Raw genomic sequence first — 19,965 nt, forward strand, 5'->3', positions numbered from 1 at the left:
TGACATAAGGGAACAACTGGCGGACTCATCCCCTATTTATACTCGTCTGAGCATTTAATACTCACGGTGTCCCAAGCGGCGCATCGGTTTGCGGGATTCGCCAGCTTTTTCTGACACTTCTCACGAATATTCCAGAAATTCCATAATAAAAAGAGATCGGCTAGTTACAGATCGGTGAATTAAGGTGGATGTTTGGAAGTGCAGATCGGTCAAGGGCTGTTCAGTTAGGAACCGGATCGGATAAACACATCAGAGATCGGAAAATAATCAATGCAATAATAATAAAAATGATAGTTGTCAAAATAAAATTTTATTTATAAAAGGTCAAATTACATCATTTGGGCGATCTCCAGAGATCGGGTTACATTAAAGGTCAAATTACATCATTTGGGCGATCTCCAGAGATCAGGTTACATTAAAAGTAGGACTACATCATTTGGGCGATCTCTAGAGATTGACAGTACATCCCATCTAATAAAGACCTATGTTAAAGCCTAGTCTCGTGGCTGAATCAAAAGATGTGTTAGACCAGCCATCGACATCGGACAAATGTACAGCTCAGATTGGGGGATTATGACTCTCATGAGGATGAAAGAGGTCGTCATCAATGTTATCGCTCGGAACTGAGCCGCTGTCGGGACACCCAATGTGGTGAGAAGCCCAATGAACTTCAAGGAGCAGTCACCAATGTTAAGGGGAATATTAGCAGTCTTCTCGCCCAAAATCAGTTCGCCGATTATATCGGTCGAACGATTCGAGATCGACACGATCGAAGTCCTCAATCCAGGTCGGTAAATTAGTCTGGCTCTCTCACTGTCATCAAATGAGGTTATCATAATTCTCCGATCACCAGGATCGTAAATTTTCAGTCGAGGAATAAAGAGGACAATCGGGAAAAGATTAAAAGCAACTATCATAGCTGGGATTATTGCCAGAGCGATTAGAATAGGAGATGTAAGAAGGAAAAAGGAGAAAATCAAATGAGGAGGGGTTTCCCGTTGAAGGTATATATAGGGAAAATCTGAGCATTTATTGCGAGCAGAAAATGAAGCGGATGCCTCGGAAATCGAAGGAATAAATGCTTTGACTGAACCAGACAGGATAAAGGAAAAGACCGGAGTAGGAGAGGTCGAAAGAGGGGAGCCCGGCATGAGAGATCGGAAAAGGATCATGTTAGAAAGATCGGAAGGGAGGGGAGGTCGGAAAACAAAGAGAATAAGACAACTTCCGCTAACTGTCGTCATAATCAGAGCCGATGTAGTTAAAGCGTCGCAGACGAAATCTCCACCGCACGCCTCAGAATCGCCCACATTACTGACAGGTGCCAGAGTATGTCATGACAGTGTTGTACATCCCAATCTCCACTGTTGATCTTACTTGTAAGGACGAGCCCGGAGCCCTTGGATCAAAGAAGAAGACGACAAGACCGACGCCTTTTATTCTCAGCCCTCGGATCGCCCTGGACAATAAAATTTGAGTCGTCAGATTAGAAGAGAAAAAGGACAAAAATTTCTGGAAAGGATCTCAGCCATTCATTCTGATTCTCTTTAATTCTCAAGTGTCCGATCATGTCCTTCAAAATCCAAACCTTCCATCTCCCTCAAAATGAATCCTGAACCTTCATGGGGAGCACCCAGTCCCTATAAATACCTGCATGAAAACTGTTCAAGGAAAAAAAAAAAGGGTGGTAACTATAGTGGAAAAGCTCTGAAAATTAATTCAGTTTCGCTATTCTGCTATTTTTAAGCTAGAAAGACTTTAGAAACCAATTTTCTCAAGTATTTTCTTTGAAGAAGTGTTGGACACTGGAACTCTTGATTTCTAGTTTGTTCATTGCTCTGTGATACCTTTTTTTAAGTTTTCAGTTCTGTTTTCACCACCTTTATATCCACTTTTGTTTTCTGAGTTCAATCTCATTCATTATCATTCCGGTTCGATTATATGCTAACTAGGCATTTGTCATTTCAAGGCAAGCATTAGTTCCAGACTGTTAGCCCGAAACTCTGCAACATTGGTGACTCCATAGTTAGTTCAATAGGTTCAACTTCCTACAGGTGAGTGTTTGAACCGTTGCCTTATCCAGTGTTCGTCTTTATTTTCTTTTTATTAATGCTCATAATTTTTGTTAATGTTTGTCTTATGTCAGCAGGTCCCACGTAGGTAGTTATTCTCATGAGTTTATCTTTTGATACAACAGTTCATGTTATTCGTTTATTCTCGATCTTTATTTATCTCCCAATGCAGGTGTTCGGGTTACGGGTAACGTATAGGTAGTTTGATAAAATGTTGATAGCAGTATCTTAACATAAGAGTTTTTTAAATAAATGTTCGGATAATAAATCAGAGAGTTATGAAGTTGAACCACTATACTAGCTCGAGAATATGACTGGGTAAAGGTGGGGGAGGTCGGAGTAAAATTGAGTTTCGGGATAGCAAATGAAATAGAGCAAATGTTGCCTGCTGAAAAGTATTGGTAAGGCGATCACATAGGAGGTCAGTAAAATTCAATCGGATGTCCCCTATCTAGTCATGAAGTACCAATGAGTTAAAAGAAGCCTCATTCGGGTCCCTGGCATCGTTGGATGCCAGAACCCCTAGTCTTAAGCTTTTATGATGTGTAGCTGTAATCAAATTTTAAGAGGTCGGAAAAATCCTTATCCGACTCCCATTCAAATAAAAAAGATCGAAGGAGAGTTCTTATCCGATTCTCATCCAAAAATTCTAATAAATATTTAAAAGAGATCGGAGAAGAGTTCTTATCCGATTCTCAATCCAAAAATTCTAATAAATATTTAAAAGAGATCGGAGGAGTGTTCTTATCAGATTCTCAATCCACAAATTCTAATAAATATTTAAAAGAGATCAGAGGAGAATTCTTATTCGATTCTCGATCCAAAAATTTTAATAAATATTTAAAAGGGATCGGAGGAGAGTTCTTATCCGATTCTCAAATCGAATTCTAACAAATATGCAAAATAACCCCTTAAACAAAACTGATACGCAACAATAACTCACCAAGGGTTGTCTCATTTATTTATGTATCTGGGTAATCCGAATTGGTGAAAAATCAAATATTCCCTTTTACCAAGAGGATTAACATCTCCGTTCGAACCTCCTAACTATTAATTTTAGTTTATAAAGAGCTTAAAGTTAAATCTGCTCACCCTCATTGAGGGACGAGGTAGGGTGCCTAACACCTTCCCCACCCGTTTACGGACCCCGAACCTAGAATCTCTGTTTTTGAAGTGGTTTCATTTTAATTTATTTTCACAAATGGTTTTCTTTAATTTCCCTCAAAATTAAAGTGGCGACTCCTCACTCTTTCCCACTTCGGTGAGTGTTCATCCAGGCGACCGCAAAACACCTTGCGACAGGTAGGATGGACAAATCGGCTTGAGCTAGTCTTGCTTGGGGCCCAGTCCTTTTTGTGACAAATCAGAGTAAATACAGCTTTGAGTTAATCTCGCTGACCCGTACATTTGGATTATTAAGAGAAAGTCCGACTTGAGTTAATCTCACTGGCAGATATTTGATTAAGAGAGCTATATAGGGGATCAGCTCCCATATTATATATATTAATGTGATATATGGGTGTGTGAGTGCTCCAAACTATTCTTTGTGCGAATATTGTCTGAATTTGATTGAACATGCTGATCTGTGTTGCATTTCATTCCTTAGGGATGCATTAGTGCTAGATAGTTATAGAAATTATAATTAAAATAATATTATACTCTATGAGTCAAACTCTTACTCTTAGTCACCCATTTTTCTAGGTTACATGAGGATTTTTTTCTTGTGATTAACTTGTTTTCTTTCTCGCAGGTCTAAAGTTATAGTATCTATAATTTATGTTATTATTTCAAAATCTAGAACTCTGCATGTACTAGGAGTATTTTATTTAGTTTGGGAATTGTAAAAGATTTTTTATTTTGAAATTCTAAACTTATTAATTATGCATGTGTGAATGTGTGGGATGGATGTTTATTTTGGATGAGGGAGCTGAGTTTCCATTTGATTAAATTGATTAACTGAGGATTGTGAGGATGAGCTGAGCTCCCTATATATATATATATATATTGTGATCACAAGTCGAGTGAGCTAAAAACTCTCCGTTAGGTAGTCCAGTTTATGGCCGGACTCTGTCCGGTTGATTTCTTGAAAATAGGCTTTGGATATAGGCTTTAAGGTTGGGCTAGAGAATAGTTAAGCTTACTATGGGCTTTGGGGGCCTTATGTTAACCTAAGTCCTTGTACTAGTCCCGCCCATAATTTGGGTCATGACAAAGTTGGTATCAAAGCCTAGTTCTAGATTCATGAAAAGTACATGTCTAAGGCTTTAAGAAGAGTCTTATTAGTAGGTTACATGCAGAGTATAGGATCCATGTTCATCCTTGCACTGTCATCCTTGCATCTAGTTTTTGCTTTATGTACCTATGTGTGAGAATGTGCTATAAAGATGCCGAGTATACTGTTTTGGATTTTTATGGGCTAATGCTGCTGAATTTCAGGAAAATGCATAGAAGTAAAAGAGCTGTCACAACACCAAAATGGGAAATGCCAGACAAGGTGTCAGTACAAGATGAGGCACCTACCCCAAGGAGACGAGGCAGGAGACTTAGAGCTGCTCAAGTGGAGGAGAAATAGCCACTAGTGTAGGAATAATCTTTTATGGCCCAAGGTCCTATGGACCCAATGGCAGCTATCTTAGCTAGTCCACAAAGGACCATTAATATGATGGCGCAGTATATAGTCCACCCTCCACAACAGTAGCAGCCCTCAGTACAGAGAGTAGAACCGTATAAACAGATTATAAATTTCAAGAAATTGGTGTCAGGCACTTATGACACTATAGATGATGCTTATTGATTTTTAGACTCATGCAGACAGGCAGGGGTGAAGCTACAGTTAACTGACAGGAGATTAATAGAATGTGTGCAACACATAATGGGACTCATGCCTAGACAATGGATGACAGATTATGTGCTTTCCCGCATTAGGGGGTTATCCTGGACACTGTTTATGGAACTGTTCATAAACTGATTTATACCAGAAAGCTTCTGATATCAAAAGCAATAGGCCTTTGAGGCCTTAAAACAGAATGGTATATCTATAGATGATTATGCTTTTGGATTTCTAGAGTTGTGCAGGTATGCCTCTACAGCAGTGGCTACAGAGAGCATGAAAGTGAAGAGGTTTCTAAAGGGGCTGGACAGGAAGTATGCAAACCTGGCTATGTTATCAGATCAACCCTTTGATGTAGTAGTAAATAGGGCCCGATAGATTGAAATTAGTTATATGGGATATGAAGGAAGCAGAGCAAAGAAAAATAGAGCTGAAGGCTCATCAAGTATGCCATAGATGAGCACCATATGTGGCAGCCAAAGCCACCATAGCGGAAAGGTCAAGGGCAATTAAAAAACGGGTCTCAAACATAGGTTTAGAGGACTCAGGCCAGGTTATGGCTCTAGCAGTGGTCAGAGTTCAGGTTACAGCAATTCTAGTTCTGGTTCGGGGTCTTCCTTAGCGCCATGCACACAATGTGGCAGAGTACATTCAGGGCTTTGCTTGATGAGCTCTAGTGGATGCTTTAGATGTGGCCAACAGGGCCACTTTGTTAGGGAAATATCCCATGTTCAGCTAGCACGTGATGGGGTCACAAGGTTCTGTTGGTAATATGCCCCATCAGATGCGCCCTGGTACATCCAGCATAGCGGGCAGTCAGTACAGTGGCCAACAGGGCTGTGAATAGGGGGAACGTGGATTTGGCGATAAATCTAGAGGCAGGAGTCAACTTTAGGGGTTTCGCAGCTTAAGGCAGGGTTCAAGCTCGGGTTTTCACCTTGACCCACTAAGATGCTCTGAATTCAAATATAATTGTGGTGGGTATTCTTCCAGTCTGTTCCTTTGAGGCACATGTTTTGATAGATCTGAGTGCTACGCACTCGCTTGTTTCCCCTGTTTTTGCCCTGAGGTTGGGTTGGAATTCTATAGCTCTAGAGTGTCCTTTGTCTATAGCTACCCCACTTAGTGACAATATAGATGTAGATATGATTTTTTTTAGTAGCCCAGTGATAGTAGAGGAAAAAATCCTTTCGGCAGACTTGGTTCCTTTGCTAGTAATGGATTTTGATGTGATCTTAAGAATGAATTGGCTGTTAACTCATTATGCCACCCTAGATTGTCGAAAAAAAATGTGTATTTTCATATACCTAGAGTAGAAGAGTTTAGTTTCAATGGTGAAAGAAGCGTGGCTTCATAAAATCTAGTGTCAGCAATTAGTACTAGGAAGATGTTGAGGCGTGAATGTCAAGATTATTTGGCACTAGTTAGGGACACATCTGTTGAAGTTATAAATATGAAAGATGTTCCTGTTGTCATAGAATTCATGAATGTATTTCCTGAGGAGCTTCCAGGGTTGCCACCAAAGAGGGAAATAGAGTTTTACATAGATATTGTGCCAAGTACAAACCCCATCTCTATGCCACCCTACAGGATGGCACCAGCAGAGTTAAAGAAACTGAAGGACCAGCTGCAAGAGCTTATGGTCATTCAGCCAAGTACTTCACCCTGGGGTGCTCTTGTTCTATTTGTGAGGAAGAAGGATGGATCATGCTAGCTATATGAACAATGTTGTTAGATTTTATATATTTATTTATGATAAAATTTAAAATGGAATTTATACATAAATTATTAAATGTAGGCAAGAAAATAAACTCGATTTGATATTATATTAATATTTGGACACTCATGACCCTAGCTAAATTATTTCTTAGAAATTTTATTGAAAGTTGAATCATGAACAAGTTACATTTCCATTCGCTCTTTCTGCAAGCAGGATTCAACAGCAGACGCAGATTAAGGGCTGGCGCTGTAGTTAGGCCAAATTACTGGCTTAGGAGGTATCACCTTCAACACAGCACTGCGTTCAAAGAAATTAGTGGGTCGAAGCTCAAATCCAGAGCTCAATGTTGGCATCACCGGAAAGTCTTCTTGGCAAGGGACATGGTGGATTCCAATAACATACCATAACACTATGTCCTTGTTATCAATCTCCCTGTTCCTGCACATTCAAACAACAGAAAAATATGAATTGTAAGATCTTTAATGAAATAATCTCTTCCATATATTATAATATTTAATCAACATAAGGCACCTGAGGCTCCAAACAGCTAATGTATCTTGGCCATGGCTTTGATCAACATAGCGTCCCCCTGCCCATTTTTCAGATTTGTTATATGGAGTAACCCACACATTATATTTGGTAAAAGCACCTCGTATTTGTGGGTAATCATCCTCTAACAGAAGTGAATGTGCCTCCGGCCCCGGTATCAGACGATAACCATAACTATTTCCAGGTTTAGTTTTCTTGTTCGGATTCACAATCACCAATTCAGCGGGCTTTAGGCCTAAACGAATTTTTGCCTCGGATTCAGTCTTAGCTGTTTCACTAACAACTGTCCAGTAACTTTTCCTTGCTGTGGTATTATCTGTCACTGTTTTTGTTATCAAATTATGCTTAATGAATGAATTATCAACACCATCAATGTCAACATCAAGACGGTAGGTCAAGAAATGATCATGATGCAAGCCAATGGTATTATCTGCTAACAGTGTCCCATAAACATCCTCGTTAATCTGATCTGAATGAGTATATGTTGCTGCCTTTACTCCTAGAATTCCACTCAAACCAACCTGTTGAGTATAAATTCTGAAATTAAATTACATATACAAATTTTTTGTTCTCGTCTACTAGTTATAAACCATTTATGGATTTATTAAATTACCATACCTGAATGTTGATAGAACCACTTGGCTTGAATTCCCAGTCTAGTATATGATCATAGTTTCCGATTGTGGCAACCATCCTCACAACTAGGCTCACCTCTGGCCTTGCCTCAGTTATCTGCAAAACAATACGGGAAAACATAAAACTAAATCTTTATGTACATCCTTTGGCTTTTCATCGTAAATTTGCTTACCGATACATCAGGAATGCCGAATTCAGTGTGTCTCCACATGATATCACCTGCATGCCTTTCAAATATGCAAAAGACATTTGAAACTTTAACTGGTATGCCATTTTGTCCAGCGTAGTACCCATCCATGAATACTGCATTATTGGGGCAATCTGCTAGTGGCACTAATGAAGCTGCAGATAGACCGAACCCGAATTCACCACAATCGAAAAAGGTTTTGAAGTAATAGTCCTCCGTTGGATCCTGGTACGGCACAAAGAGCTCAGATATATGTCCTCTGTACAATACACTGCGATACTTGTGTTTTTCTGAATCATAAATGGATGCTAGAGATATCATTGGACCAACTCGTGCATCAAATGACAAATGGAACACCCAGTTCACCCATCTGGAGATCATTCAAATTGAACATTTGTAGTAGGTCAGTATATAAATTAAATACATTAAGTTTGAGAAAATCAAATAATATTTGTTCCATAATAATAACAATTCGAAGAATATATTATCTTTGAAAGAAGAGGTAAGACACAGCAAGTGTGCAGCCAATTTTAATTATGTGTTTTGTTATATTGAGCAGGATCGGGTCTGCAATATGCAAGAAGCTAAGTGAAAAGCACACCACGTACATAGTTGATATGAAATCTCACCCCTATTTTCATTTTTGTGCACGTTGACACATGGAGTCATTAGCAATTCATTGAGTAATATACTTGATAGACATGGTGTCACGACCCAAATTATGGGCCGGATCTATGTTACGACTTGGGTCAGTATAAGGCCCTCAAAACCCATAGTAAGCCTAATTGATTTTAGCCTAACCATAAAGTCTATATTTAGAACCCATTTTCAAGAAATCAATTGAACACAGTTTGGCAATAAACTGAACTACCCAACGAGGAGTTTTTAGCTCACTCGATCTGTAATAACAAAATATATCAATTTGAAAAGCTCAGCTCAGCTCACCCTCACAATCTTCAACATAATAATTATATCAAATGGGAGCTCAGCTCTCTCATCCAAGGTATATATATATTCATCTTATTCAACCACACATGCAAATATATAGGTTTATAATTTCAAAACAAATAATCTTTTACAGTCCCACACTAAATATAATATTTCTAGCACATGCGAAGTCTAGATTTTTAATCAATACTTTAAAATATTGATATTTGCTGCTTGTAAAACTATAAAATATTGATTTTTGCTGCTTGTAAACCTGCAAGGAAGGAAGCAAGTCAATTATAAAGAAAGAGAACCTCCTGTAACCTGGGAAAAATAAGGTGAATAGGAGTGAGCGTTCGACTTATAGAGTATGAAATTGATTTTAAATACAATTTCTATAACTATCTAGGGTTAATGCATCCCTAAGGATGAAATGCAATATATATCAACACATTCAACCAAGTTCAAACAATACTCACACAAAGAACAATTTGAAGCACTTACACACCCATGTGTCACATCAATCAAATATATATATGTGATCTGATCCCCTATACAGCTCTCTTAATCCAATATCTGCCAGTGAAATCAACTCGAGCCGGATTTTCTCTTAATAATCCAAATACGAGGGTCAGCGAGATCAACTCAAAGCTGTACTCACTCCGACTTATCACAAAAAGGACTGGGCCCCAAGCAAGACTAGCTCAAGCTGATTTGCTCGTCCTACCCATATCTACTACGTCACCTCACGCACGTCGACACAGGCACACAGTTCTAAATTACCTTAAGGCGATACCCACATCAATTTCATCAAATAATGATAATGCAACACAAAGCGTGCCTATAATAGCTATATACATATAATTATAAGTTAATGAATGAGTATACCTTGTATGTATAATAATATTAAAATTATAAATAAAATCAATATCTACTCACAATACACCGGAGACTACTGGGGAGGCTAAGTGAAGGAAGATGGCTGTCCCTGCTCACCTAAATAATTATATTAATGAATTTGTCAGCTATAATACAAAAAAAGAACTTAAAGAGTCAAAAGATACCCTAATTTATGTCAGAAATTTGGCATAATTTCTCTTATACCTAAGACCTACCCAACCTACAAAGTGGTTCAAATCACACTTCTAAAATCACAAGTTCCATATCCACATCTCATCAACATCATATTGCCCCTCATGAACCCTCCAAACCAGGCAAAACTCACAAAATCAGAAAATTCAGTTATAGCCCCTAAAACTGGCATTCTGCAAAAATCATTCAAATGAGCTCTAAAAATTCTAAAATTTTGCCCCGCGGTCCTTAACAATTCTATAAGGCTATTGCAAAAGGAATTATAATTTTCTATTCATCTACGAATATTTTATGAATTTTTATTCTAAACTTGATACTATATAAATAAGGAAATTTAGAGTTCGGGTTTACCTTTTCCGATTTTGGCACTTGGAATACGTCCGGGGCATCTAAAAATGCTGGCAAGGACTATAATTTTGACCCATTTCTAAAGTTGCTCCGACAACTCGTCTATTCGGCCCGAAAATACAGATACTGGCGTCGGTAAAATTTTTGTGAAATGAAGATACTTACGCGAAGCCCACATTACTAGGAGTTAGAATATAATTTTTATGAAATTAAATAAGCTCATTTAAAACTTGAAAAAACACTGCAAAATCTATGAGACCCATCAGATTTTCGATGTTGAAAAATTTTAAAATTTATATCACCGCGAAGCTCTCACCAAGTGGAGCACACCGCTACTCTCGGAATCTCCGTGGGGTTCCCGGTTTGGGAGAAATTTAGTCCAAAAGTCGAAATGGGCTAAAACTTCTGGGGCTTAAATCAGACAAACCACTCAACGAAAATTCATGTTCCTGGTGTCTTCAGAAAGCTCTCGAAGTGTAGAAAATGATTGGGACTGTACTCGATTAAATTAGTGGTCGAATCGGTCAGAATCACATTGGGAATATGAAACTGTGCGCTGTGCGTGGCGAGGGATTCAAGCTCGATTTTCTGGCAATCCAAGTAGCGGTCGGCATAGGAGAGGTACCCTGGTGGTTCGCAGGCGAGTGGGGGAGGGAGGGGTGGTGGTGGCCGGCGATGGGGAGGAGAGAGGAGAGAGAAAATGAAGAGAGAAGGGAGAGGGGTCAGGTGGGCGCAGGAGGAAGAAGGAAAGAAAAGATGGACTGGTTTGATTCAATCGGTCCGATCTGATCTGGTTCAATTTGATCGGTTCGATTCAAGATACTCAAAATTAAATTTTTACTCTATTCTGGGATCCAAAACGAGGCTCAAAAATTTCAAAAAAATTATAAAAAACTCAAAAAATTTGTGAACTTCAAATATATTTTTAGATTTTTCACGTGGTTTTTAAATTAATTTTTTAAAAAAATAGATGAAATTTATTATTTTAAAAAAATCAAACCAAATTTTAAAAATTTCAAATAAATTTTCATAATATTTAATGCAGTAAAATATTATAATTTTTATATAAAATAAATATTTAAAAATTTAGAGTGTCACACGTGATTGTTGTCTCTAGCTAATTTTTAACATCACATAGTTAAAATTAATAAATTTTATTTTAATAATATTAGAGTCCTCTTTCGAGTTTGAATCTCATAAAAAAATTAATAATTAAATGCAACCTTTTCTTTTTAAATTATTAGAATGAAGCTTAAATTTGGAGCATTAAACATGCACGTAGTTTTTTTAAAGGAAAAAAAGAACACTTTTGACTTTGGTTTTTATATTCAGCATTCCCCATAATTCTTTTTTTAACAGATCTTTTGAAAGTTTTAAAAATAGAAAAATTCAATTGATCTGAGCCATTAAACACTGCCATCTCAAATAAAAAAAATTAAAAATAATGTCACATTAGTATTTTTTTTTATGCCTTAGATATTTTTAGTGTAAAATTATAAGTCCTAATTTATAAAAATAAAATTATAAGTCCTAATTTATATAAAAAAAAAAAAAAAAAATCTGACCCTCAATAATAAACAAATTGAACTATAGAATATTAAGTGTACTTTGTCTTAAATTAATTAAAAATTTTAAAATATTATATTTGTGGCTATTATAATAGCATCAATTTTAAGCGTAAAACTAAATTTCATTTCTTATTGGGTAAGTTTAATTTAATTAATTTTTAATTTTTTACTTAAATTAGTTTAAAATTTTTAATTTAATCTCAATTGAGCTTAAAAATATAAAAAAAAATAAAGAAATTAAATTTCTTATTTTTTCTTTAAATCAAGAAATTTAATTTAAAAATAAAAAAAATTAATTTTAATTTTTTCTTTTTAATTTTTTTATTTAAATAAAAAATAAATTTAACTTATAAATTTTAATTTTTAATTAAATTAAATTTAAATTTAAATTTTTAAATTAATTTAAATAAAAAACATGCTAAATTAAACTTTTGTTTGCCTCTTAATGTAGGCAATATGTAGATGGTAGTCCTCCTACATATATGATATATTAAGGTATCCTATAATGCTACATACTTGCAATTTGTACTGAACATATATTACTTTTTAAAATTTACAACAAAAGGCAATATAATTTAGCAAAAAAGAAAACATATATATTATATTAAAGACTAGAAAAATAAAAACAAATTTAGGATGTCAATATGACAATTTTAAGTGATTATGTTTGGATTTAAATTCCATTTGTAGTTGAGCTTGAGAGAAAATTTTTTTAAATCATTTAAGATGTTAAAAAATAATTTATTTTTCTCAAAAAAAAATCAATGTCAAACAAAATTTAATCAGAAACAGCCATAATCAACATCATAGCTATATTAAAATTTAAGATACCTTGTCTAGTATAATTACAATTCATCAAACATGAAAATTTTATATTTATTTATATTTTTCAAATTAGTTGCCATAATGAGAAATATAGTTAATGATAAGAAAGTAAAAAGAACACTTTAATATTCACTGCAAACAGAAAGTAATTTGGAAGGAATTACGCAGCTAATAGTGGAGGAGTATGAAGAAGAACTAATGTACCTGATGGTATGGCCATCAATATGGAATCCAGGTCCATCAGGTTGCATGATGGCAGCTCGATTTATACGTGGACCAAAAGGCGGCTTCTGCTTAGATAATCTATAGTCGGTTCCCTCAGAATTTGGAACTGGAACCTTAAAACTGTCATTATATTCAACAATCTTCATTTCCTCAAGATCAACAATTATTTGGATTCCTTCTATTGGAAGAAGGTACAAATTAACAGTGTCATTCATATGAAAACACTGTAACTTCACCACCCTCCTGTTCCTAACTCTTCCAAACCACCCAACTGTAAATGAAGAACAAACAATGGCAGATAAGTTAAGACCTCTCTTTCTAATGGATCCAATAAAGGGGTCATACGTTAATGGCAACTGAATTGCTTCTGTTTGTTCATCTATACCAAGTGTAGGGTAGCCATATCCGGCATAAACATGGTTAGATATGATTGAGCGATTTGCTAAGTCTATTATAAATTCATGGGTTTGTTTATTGAACCGAGTGATGGCTAGAGCTCGTCGGGGCGGGGGTTTATTGGTGGGTTTGGATAGCCAGGAAAGAAGAAAGGGTTTGTCAGGCTCATCTAAGCCGACGTAGTGGAAGGTTAAGGTGGTGTTGTTTGAGGAAGGGAACGAGTCCTTCACAATGGTTTGGGTGAGGTTTAGTTCTTCTGGGCTTAGAGGGTCTAGTGGGTGCTGCTTGTGGCTTGAGATGGGATCGATAGTGAAGATGGACAAGAGAAAGATGAAGAATAATTTGGTTGCCCACGCCATGGCCATTGATCAAAATCTACGACTTTCTTTGTCCTTAAATAGAGGCTCTCAGCTACATTTGCACAATTGCTTTCTAATTTTTATTTCTTTTTCCTTTTAAATTTTGAAATGATTTTTTCAGAAGTGCTTATATTTAATTATTTATTATTTATTTATATGAATTTTTTTTAAAGTCAATTTATCATAACATAAAATGTGTGGTAAAATACATTTGTTAAATATATAAATTTTATTTATTTATATTTTAAATTATGATAAACTGTATTATAACATAAAATATATATTAAAATATACTTATTAAATATATAAATTTTATATGTTTATATTTAAAATTAGGATGCATTTTGTTTAGATAATAATTTTTTTATTTACTTTAAAACTTATTTTTAATAATGCCTCAATTATAATTAAAAAATAAATAAATGGATTTAAGAGAATATTTTACTAATTTTAAATCTTAAACAATTCGAAGTAATGTATATGCATCAGAAAAAAAAAAAAAAAAACAATCATTCGTCACAACAAGAGACGAGCAAACCCCACTTTTAATTGTCCTTAAGCTTTTAGATCTACGTGGGGATTCCCCGCAATTTTCAATTGTCCTTTTTGATCACATAATTTTCAATTGTCCTTAAGCGTTTAGATCAAGTGTCAGAAAATATAAATTAAGGTGGGAATCTTGTAATTTAATTAATTATAAATATATGATTTGTAGATAATATTTTCAATTATAAAATTTAATTTTGAAATTACATATTTATAAAAATATAATATTTATAAATAGTAATTAATAATTGAAAAAATGGTTTAATAATAATAAGATATAAACTTGTCGTACATTGCATGTGTAATTAAAAGTTATTAATTATTAGACTTTATTATTTAAAAGCCCATTCCTAATTATTGTTATATAATATCAATTATAAAAAAAATTAATTTGATTTATTCATATATAAATTGTATTCTACATATGTTACTATTTTAAATTCATAATAAACTAAGTATAGATAAAAATTTCTATCAATTATATGACAGTTTTTCATTATTTTAGGATCTTTATTATTTTAATAGGATCTTCGTATTAATTTAAACAATTTTATAGGTTATAACAATGTGATCAGCTATGGTATTAAATTAAATAAATAAATATTTTCATGTTTCTTGAAATAAATTTATTTCAATAGTTTTTGTTCTCTAAGTCTCTCTCTAAATTTTTCTTTATAAAAATTCTCTCGATTCAAGATTAGATTCTCATTGATTGTTCATTCATTTATTTGACTCCTTTAATTTTTAGTGTGAGTTATTATATTTTATTATTATGTTGTCGTGAGTCTTTGAAAATCAGCTAAAGTGCCAAGTAAGCCTGAAAAATAAGAGAACGGTGAGATCGATGGTATATTCATCAGTCATTCCGACGCTAAAGTTAGAGATTTATTATGAAAGTGAAAAATGGAGTAATAACAACTTCAATAGCAAATTTAGCAGGGTAAGCATACTTGATTAATGGCTGTTTATCATATTTATAGACTAAAAACTAAATAGCCATTATAACTATCTATATGAATTTAGGATATTCAGCTATACTGTGAGATTCCATCTTAAAGATTCGGTATTATTATTGATTGGTATTTTGGATGCTTGGCATAGTCGCTGCTCAGCTTGCTATGTGAGCGTCTCCAGTTGTCTCTTTTATATTTCATTTTTTGGCTACACTTGACCGAGTAATCTTGTGCTCAGTCTGCACCATATATGTCTTCTTTTTATGCTTAGTCTGCACCATATATGTCTTCTTTTTATGCTTAGTCTGCACCATATATGTCTTCTTTATGCTCAATCTAGTTAGCCCTAATCTCATCTGTTCAATGTAGATGTTCCTATGAGCTCTTCTTCCTTAGTTTGACTCTTAGACTGAGCACTGACTCTTTGACTGCCACATTAGATTTTCGGTTGAGCATTGACTTTTTCACTATTTTCATGGTGTTCCCTCCTTTTTATAATGGTTTGTTATTAGTTTTTCTATATAAAAATATGACCATTGATTTTATTTGATTAGAGATTTAAGATCTTAATTTATAGATGTGAAAATTTTACTAATCTATATATATATATAAAGTAAAGATGTATTCTCATGGAAATGACACGTGACACTTTCCTTGAAAAGTACATTCCATAAATATTTTCTTTATACTAATTATTATTTATTTTTTTATTTATTTTTGAATTATCATTATTATTTATAATACTATTTTAACATTCATGATTTAAATTATTATTTTTTAAAATTTGATTTTTAAAAATTAAGATATTTTATAGTTAAATTCAATATTTAAAATTATTTATGTTATTTTATAAATACTAATTATTATTTAATTTTTTTGTTTTTCTTTTCATTATCTTTATTATTTACGATACTACTTTAACATTTATTATTTAAAGTATTATTTTTTAAAATTTAATTGTAACAAAAAAAAAATTCAAAAAACGGGAGGAGGACCCCCCCCCCCCCCATTTTCCCTTCCCTCCTCTCCTCCCCTCTTTTCTTCTTTTTTCTTTCTCCGGTGACCGGCCGGTGACCTCCCAAGCGACTCCCCACCCGGCCGGCGACCCTCCGGCGACGGCAAGAGCCACCAGAAACGGCGGCAAGAGAGGGAGAAGAGAGAGAAAACGCGCGCACAGTGGGCAGCGGCTTTCCGACGCGATTCTGGCTTCATCCGACGTCCGATCGAGGTGATTCAGGTGGCGTTGGAAAGCTTGTTCCGAGAGCTTTCTTTTGATACCAATTTTGCAGTAAATGGAGGTCGGATGAGTGAGATATGGAGGAGAGAAGTTTTGGGTTTTTCAAGCTTTTTCGTCAGATCTAAGACGATCCGACCATTTGATCGACGATCCGAGACCACATATGGACTGAGGAAGAGGGGAGGAACATGATGGTATGATCAGATCCGGCAAATGTGGCCGGAGACCGGCGGCCGGCCACCGTACGCGGTGGTTTCGACGGTGGCTCCGATGGGCTATGGAGATGATTCAACTTCTAGAGGCTTCCTCATAAATTTTTTGAATTTTTGAGACATAGATAAACTTTGGGTAAGACAATTTTATTATTTCTCTGTCTGTGGAGCATAAATACAGTGTTTCTTAAACAGGAAAAATTGGAGAAAAATTCTAAGAAAAATATATGATGAAAGTAAAATTATTTGGAGATATTCTATGGTGGTTGTTGAATTTTTGAGTGATTGTAGAATATTTTTGAAAAATATAAATGGATTTTAGTTAGATTTTTAACATATGGGCATATAAGATTATTTGAAATTAAGATATTTAAATTTTATATAATTGGTTGAAGCTTAAGGATGGAGGTTTAAATATGTGAATGTTGAATTGGGTTAAATTAAGAATATGTTAGCTGTTGGAAACTTATGGAATCGAGTAAAATTCTTGAATAAAATATTCATGGGTGATTAGAAAATTACAATTCATTTTGCAATAGCCTTATAATATTATTAAGTACCACGGAACAAAATTTTAGAATTTTTAGAATATGTTTGAGTGGATTTTTACAAAATGTTAATTATAGGGACTAAAACATAATTTTTAAAGTTTTGAGTATTGCTTGGTTTGGAGGGCCCAGGAGGGGCCATATAATGATGATGAGATATGAGTTGAATTTAGAAGTGTTATTTGAGCCTTTTTGCAGGTTGGGTAGGTCCCAGGTATAGGGGAAACTCTGCCGGATTTCCGGCATAAATTAGGCTGTCTATTGCCTCTTTAGAGTTTTATTATAACTTAGTACTAATAAATTTATAATTTAATTATTAGGTGATCGAGATCAGCTATTTTTCTACATCCAACAGCCATAATAGTCATCGGTGTACTGTGAGTAAAATATTAATTTTAATTGTAATTTCGATATTATTATATGTTCAAGCATGCTCATGCATCACTTATATGTATATATCTATGTAGTTAAACTCTAGGCACGCTTTATGTTGCATTCACAACTGTTAAAGTGCAATGGATATTGTTGTGGTAATTTGGAGCAGTGTGCGTGTGTTGGCGTGCGTGAGATGTGGTGTGGACTATGGATAGGACAGGTAGACACGGCTTGAGATTTTCGCTGAGACCCGGTCCTTCGGGGTAGACACGGCTTGAGTTCTTCGCTAGGACCCCGATTTGGTATATTAAGCGAAAGTCCGGTTTGAGTTCTTCGCTGGCACAGGTTGGATTTGAGAGAGCTGTATAAGGGATCAGCTCCCATATATTATGATTGATATTACTGGGTGTGTGAGTGCTCCAAATTACCTTTTTGATGTTATGATGTGAAATTATTACTGGTGTTGCATTTCACTCTACAGGGTGTATTAGTTTTAGATAGTTATAGAGATTATGGTTAAAATTGATATTTTACTCTCTGAGTCGAACGCTCACTCCTATTCAATATTTTTCCAGGCCACAGGAGAAGTTATTTTACAGAGTAACCTGTTTTCTTCCTCGCAGGTTTAACGTCGATTATTTAATTGTTTTACTATTTTTTTTTAAATTTAAAATCTAGAACTCCGCATGTGTTAGTAATAGCGTGGACCTTGTTAAAAATCGTGTTAATTTAAATTTTTGAGATTAATAGATGAAGATTTGTATGGTATTTAAACAGTTTGTAAATAAGGTAACAGGGTTGAGCTGAGCTCCCCTGATTTTAGTTTTTGAAAATTTCTGAGCTAAGTTGGCCCAAAATGAAATTATAACAGTTTGATCTAAATTATCTTATATGTATATTAGGCCTAAATTGTGGGCCTGGTTATGGATTTGAGGAATAGTTAGGCTTACTACGGGCCTCGGGTGTCACACCTTACCCCTCTGTAAGGCATAACATGATCCCGTAGAATACTTAATGAACTACCGAACTTCACCTATCGATAACTCATTAAGCACCCTGCAAGGGATTTTAAAACAATTTCTTACTTTTGGTAAGTGGTGAGCATTTCTAATAAGTATTTAAAACATGTACTTAAGTGAAAAGCTAGTTGGAAATTTTGGCCCATTTTATTTTTCCGCAAATTTTATAAAAATTTTGACAGAGTTTCCTCTGTATTTTGAGAAAACCGTTCTTCAAATACCTATAAAAAGCACTTCTAAAAATTTTTCTCAACCACAACTTCAATTTCACAATCAAACTCTATCAATTTCAACAATTCCACAATCATTTCATTTGAGACAAAACAATTTATATACATCCTTACAAAATTCACATCAAAAGAAATACAAACTAAATTTTATTACAAACTTCATACAAATTTTGTACAAGCTGCTCAAGACCCATTTACATGTCCATACCTTTATATGCAATACATACATCAAAATAAATATTTACAGGCAGGGTATAAATTATACCCGAAGACTTCAAGATGATAGCTCCTCACACCTCAGACTTTCACCACGCTTCTAGTCTCTCAGATTCTGCGACAACAATAGAAGCTATCGCTGAGTACTAGGACTCAGTGGTACACAACATACTAAAATAATCTTTATGCAAAAATAAAATCTCATTTATTCAAAAATTTGACTAAACATAAGCATTAAACACAAAACATGAATTATGAGATTTTAATACAAACCAAGTTCATTTCAAAGTATCAAAACACATTTCATAAAACCCATAGTTAGATCTTACCATTCGAAACAAATAGAATCTCAATAGCCAGAGGCTAAAGAGAAATCATATCACAAGTCTAGCTAGCTCAAATATATGGATATCCATTCACATCCTCTTCTACTGGCACACCTCAACACTTCTCCAGAGAAGGAATCAAAATTCGAAACTAATTACCCCCACTAGTCGTGCTAGTGAGGTGTTCAAATATATGGTCATGACACTGTGGTTTCAAAACTTATCTTAACAATTTGCTAAACATTGCTATTTCAAATATACACAATAACTTTCACAGTTTAATCAAAACATCATAAATAATGTCACAAATAAACTTTCAGTAATTCCAAATCACAAGTAAAATACATATTTCGTTCACTTTATCAATGAATTTTAAAGCATGAAGATGTTGTGCACAAACCTTTAATGAGTCGCCTTTTGGCCTTAACTCGACTCATCGGGTTCTATCTCGGTATTTTTTTCCACTGAAACACATAATTTTATAGTGTTTCAGTACCATAATTTAACATAAATCCAAAAATAAATTTAACTTCACTTATACCTAGCTTTAACGTGCTAATTTCGACGTC

General features: G+C 34.6%; 1 protein-coding gene across 1 annotated transcript; it reads right to left on the reverse strand.

The window, feature by feature from the left end:
• Window positions 1-6,697: 6,697 nt before the first annotated feature.
• Window positions 6,698-13,766, reverse strand: LOC110652633 (primary amine oxidase-like). The gene is made up of 5 exons (XM_058136915.1): window positions 12,959-13,766; window positions 7,980-8,364; window positions 7,790-7,903; window positions 7,154-7,692; window positions 6,698-7,060 (listed from the first exon to the last, which is right to left on the reverse strand). The coding sequence occupies exons 1-5, from the start codon at window positions 13,738-13,740 to the stop codon at window positions 6,856-6,858; spliced, it is 2,025 nt and encodes a 674-aa protein (XP_057992898.1). The 5' UTR covers window positions 13,741-13,766; the 3' UTR covers window positions 6,698-6,855.
• Between the last annotated feature and the right edge of the window lie 6,199 nt (window positions 13,767-19,965).

The sequence above is a fragment of the Hevea brasiliensis genome, chromosome 15 (genome assembly GCF_030052815.1).
Source record: "Hevea brasiliensis isolate MT/VB/25A 57/8 chromosome 15, ASM3005281v1, whole genome shotgun sequence".
Lineage (NCBI taxonomy): Eukaryota > Viridiplantae > Streptophyta > Magnoliopsida > Malpighiales > Euphorbiaceae > Hevea > Hevea brasiliensis.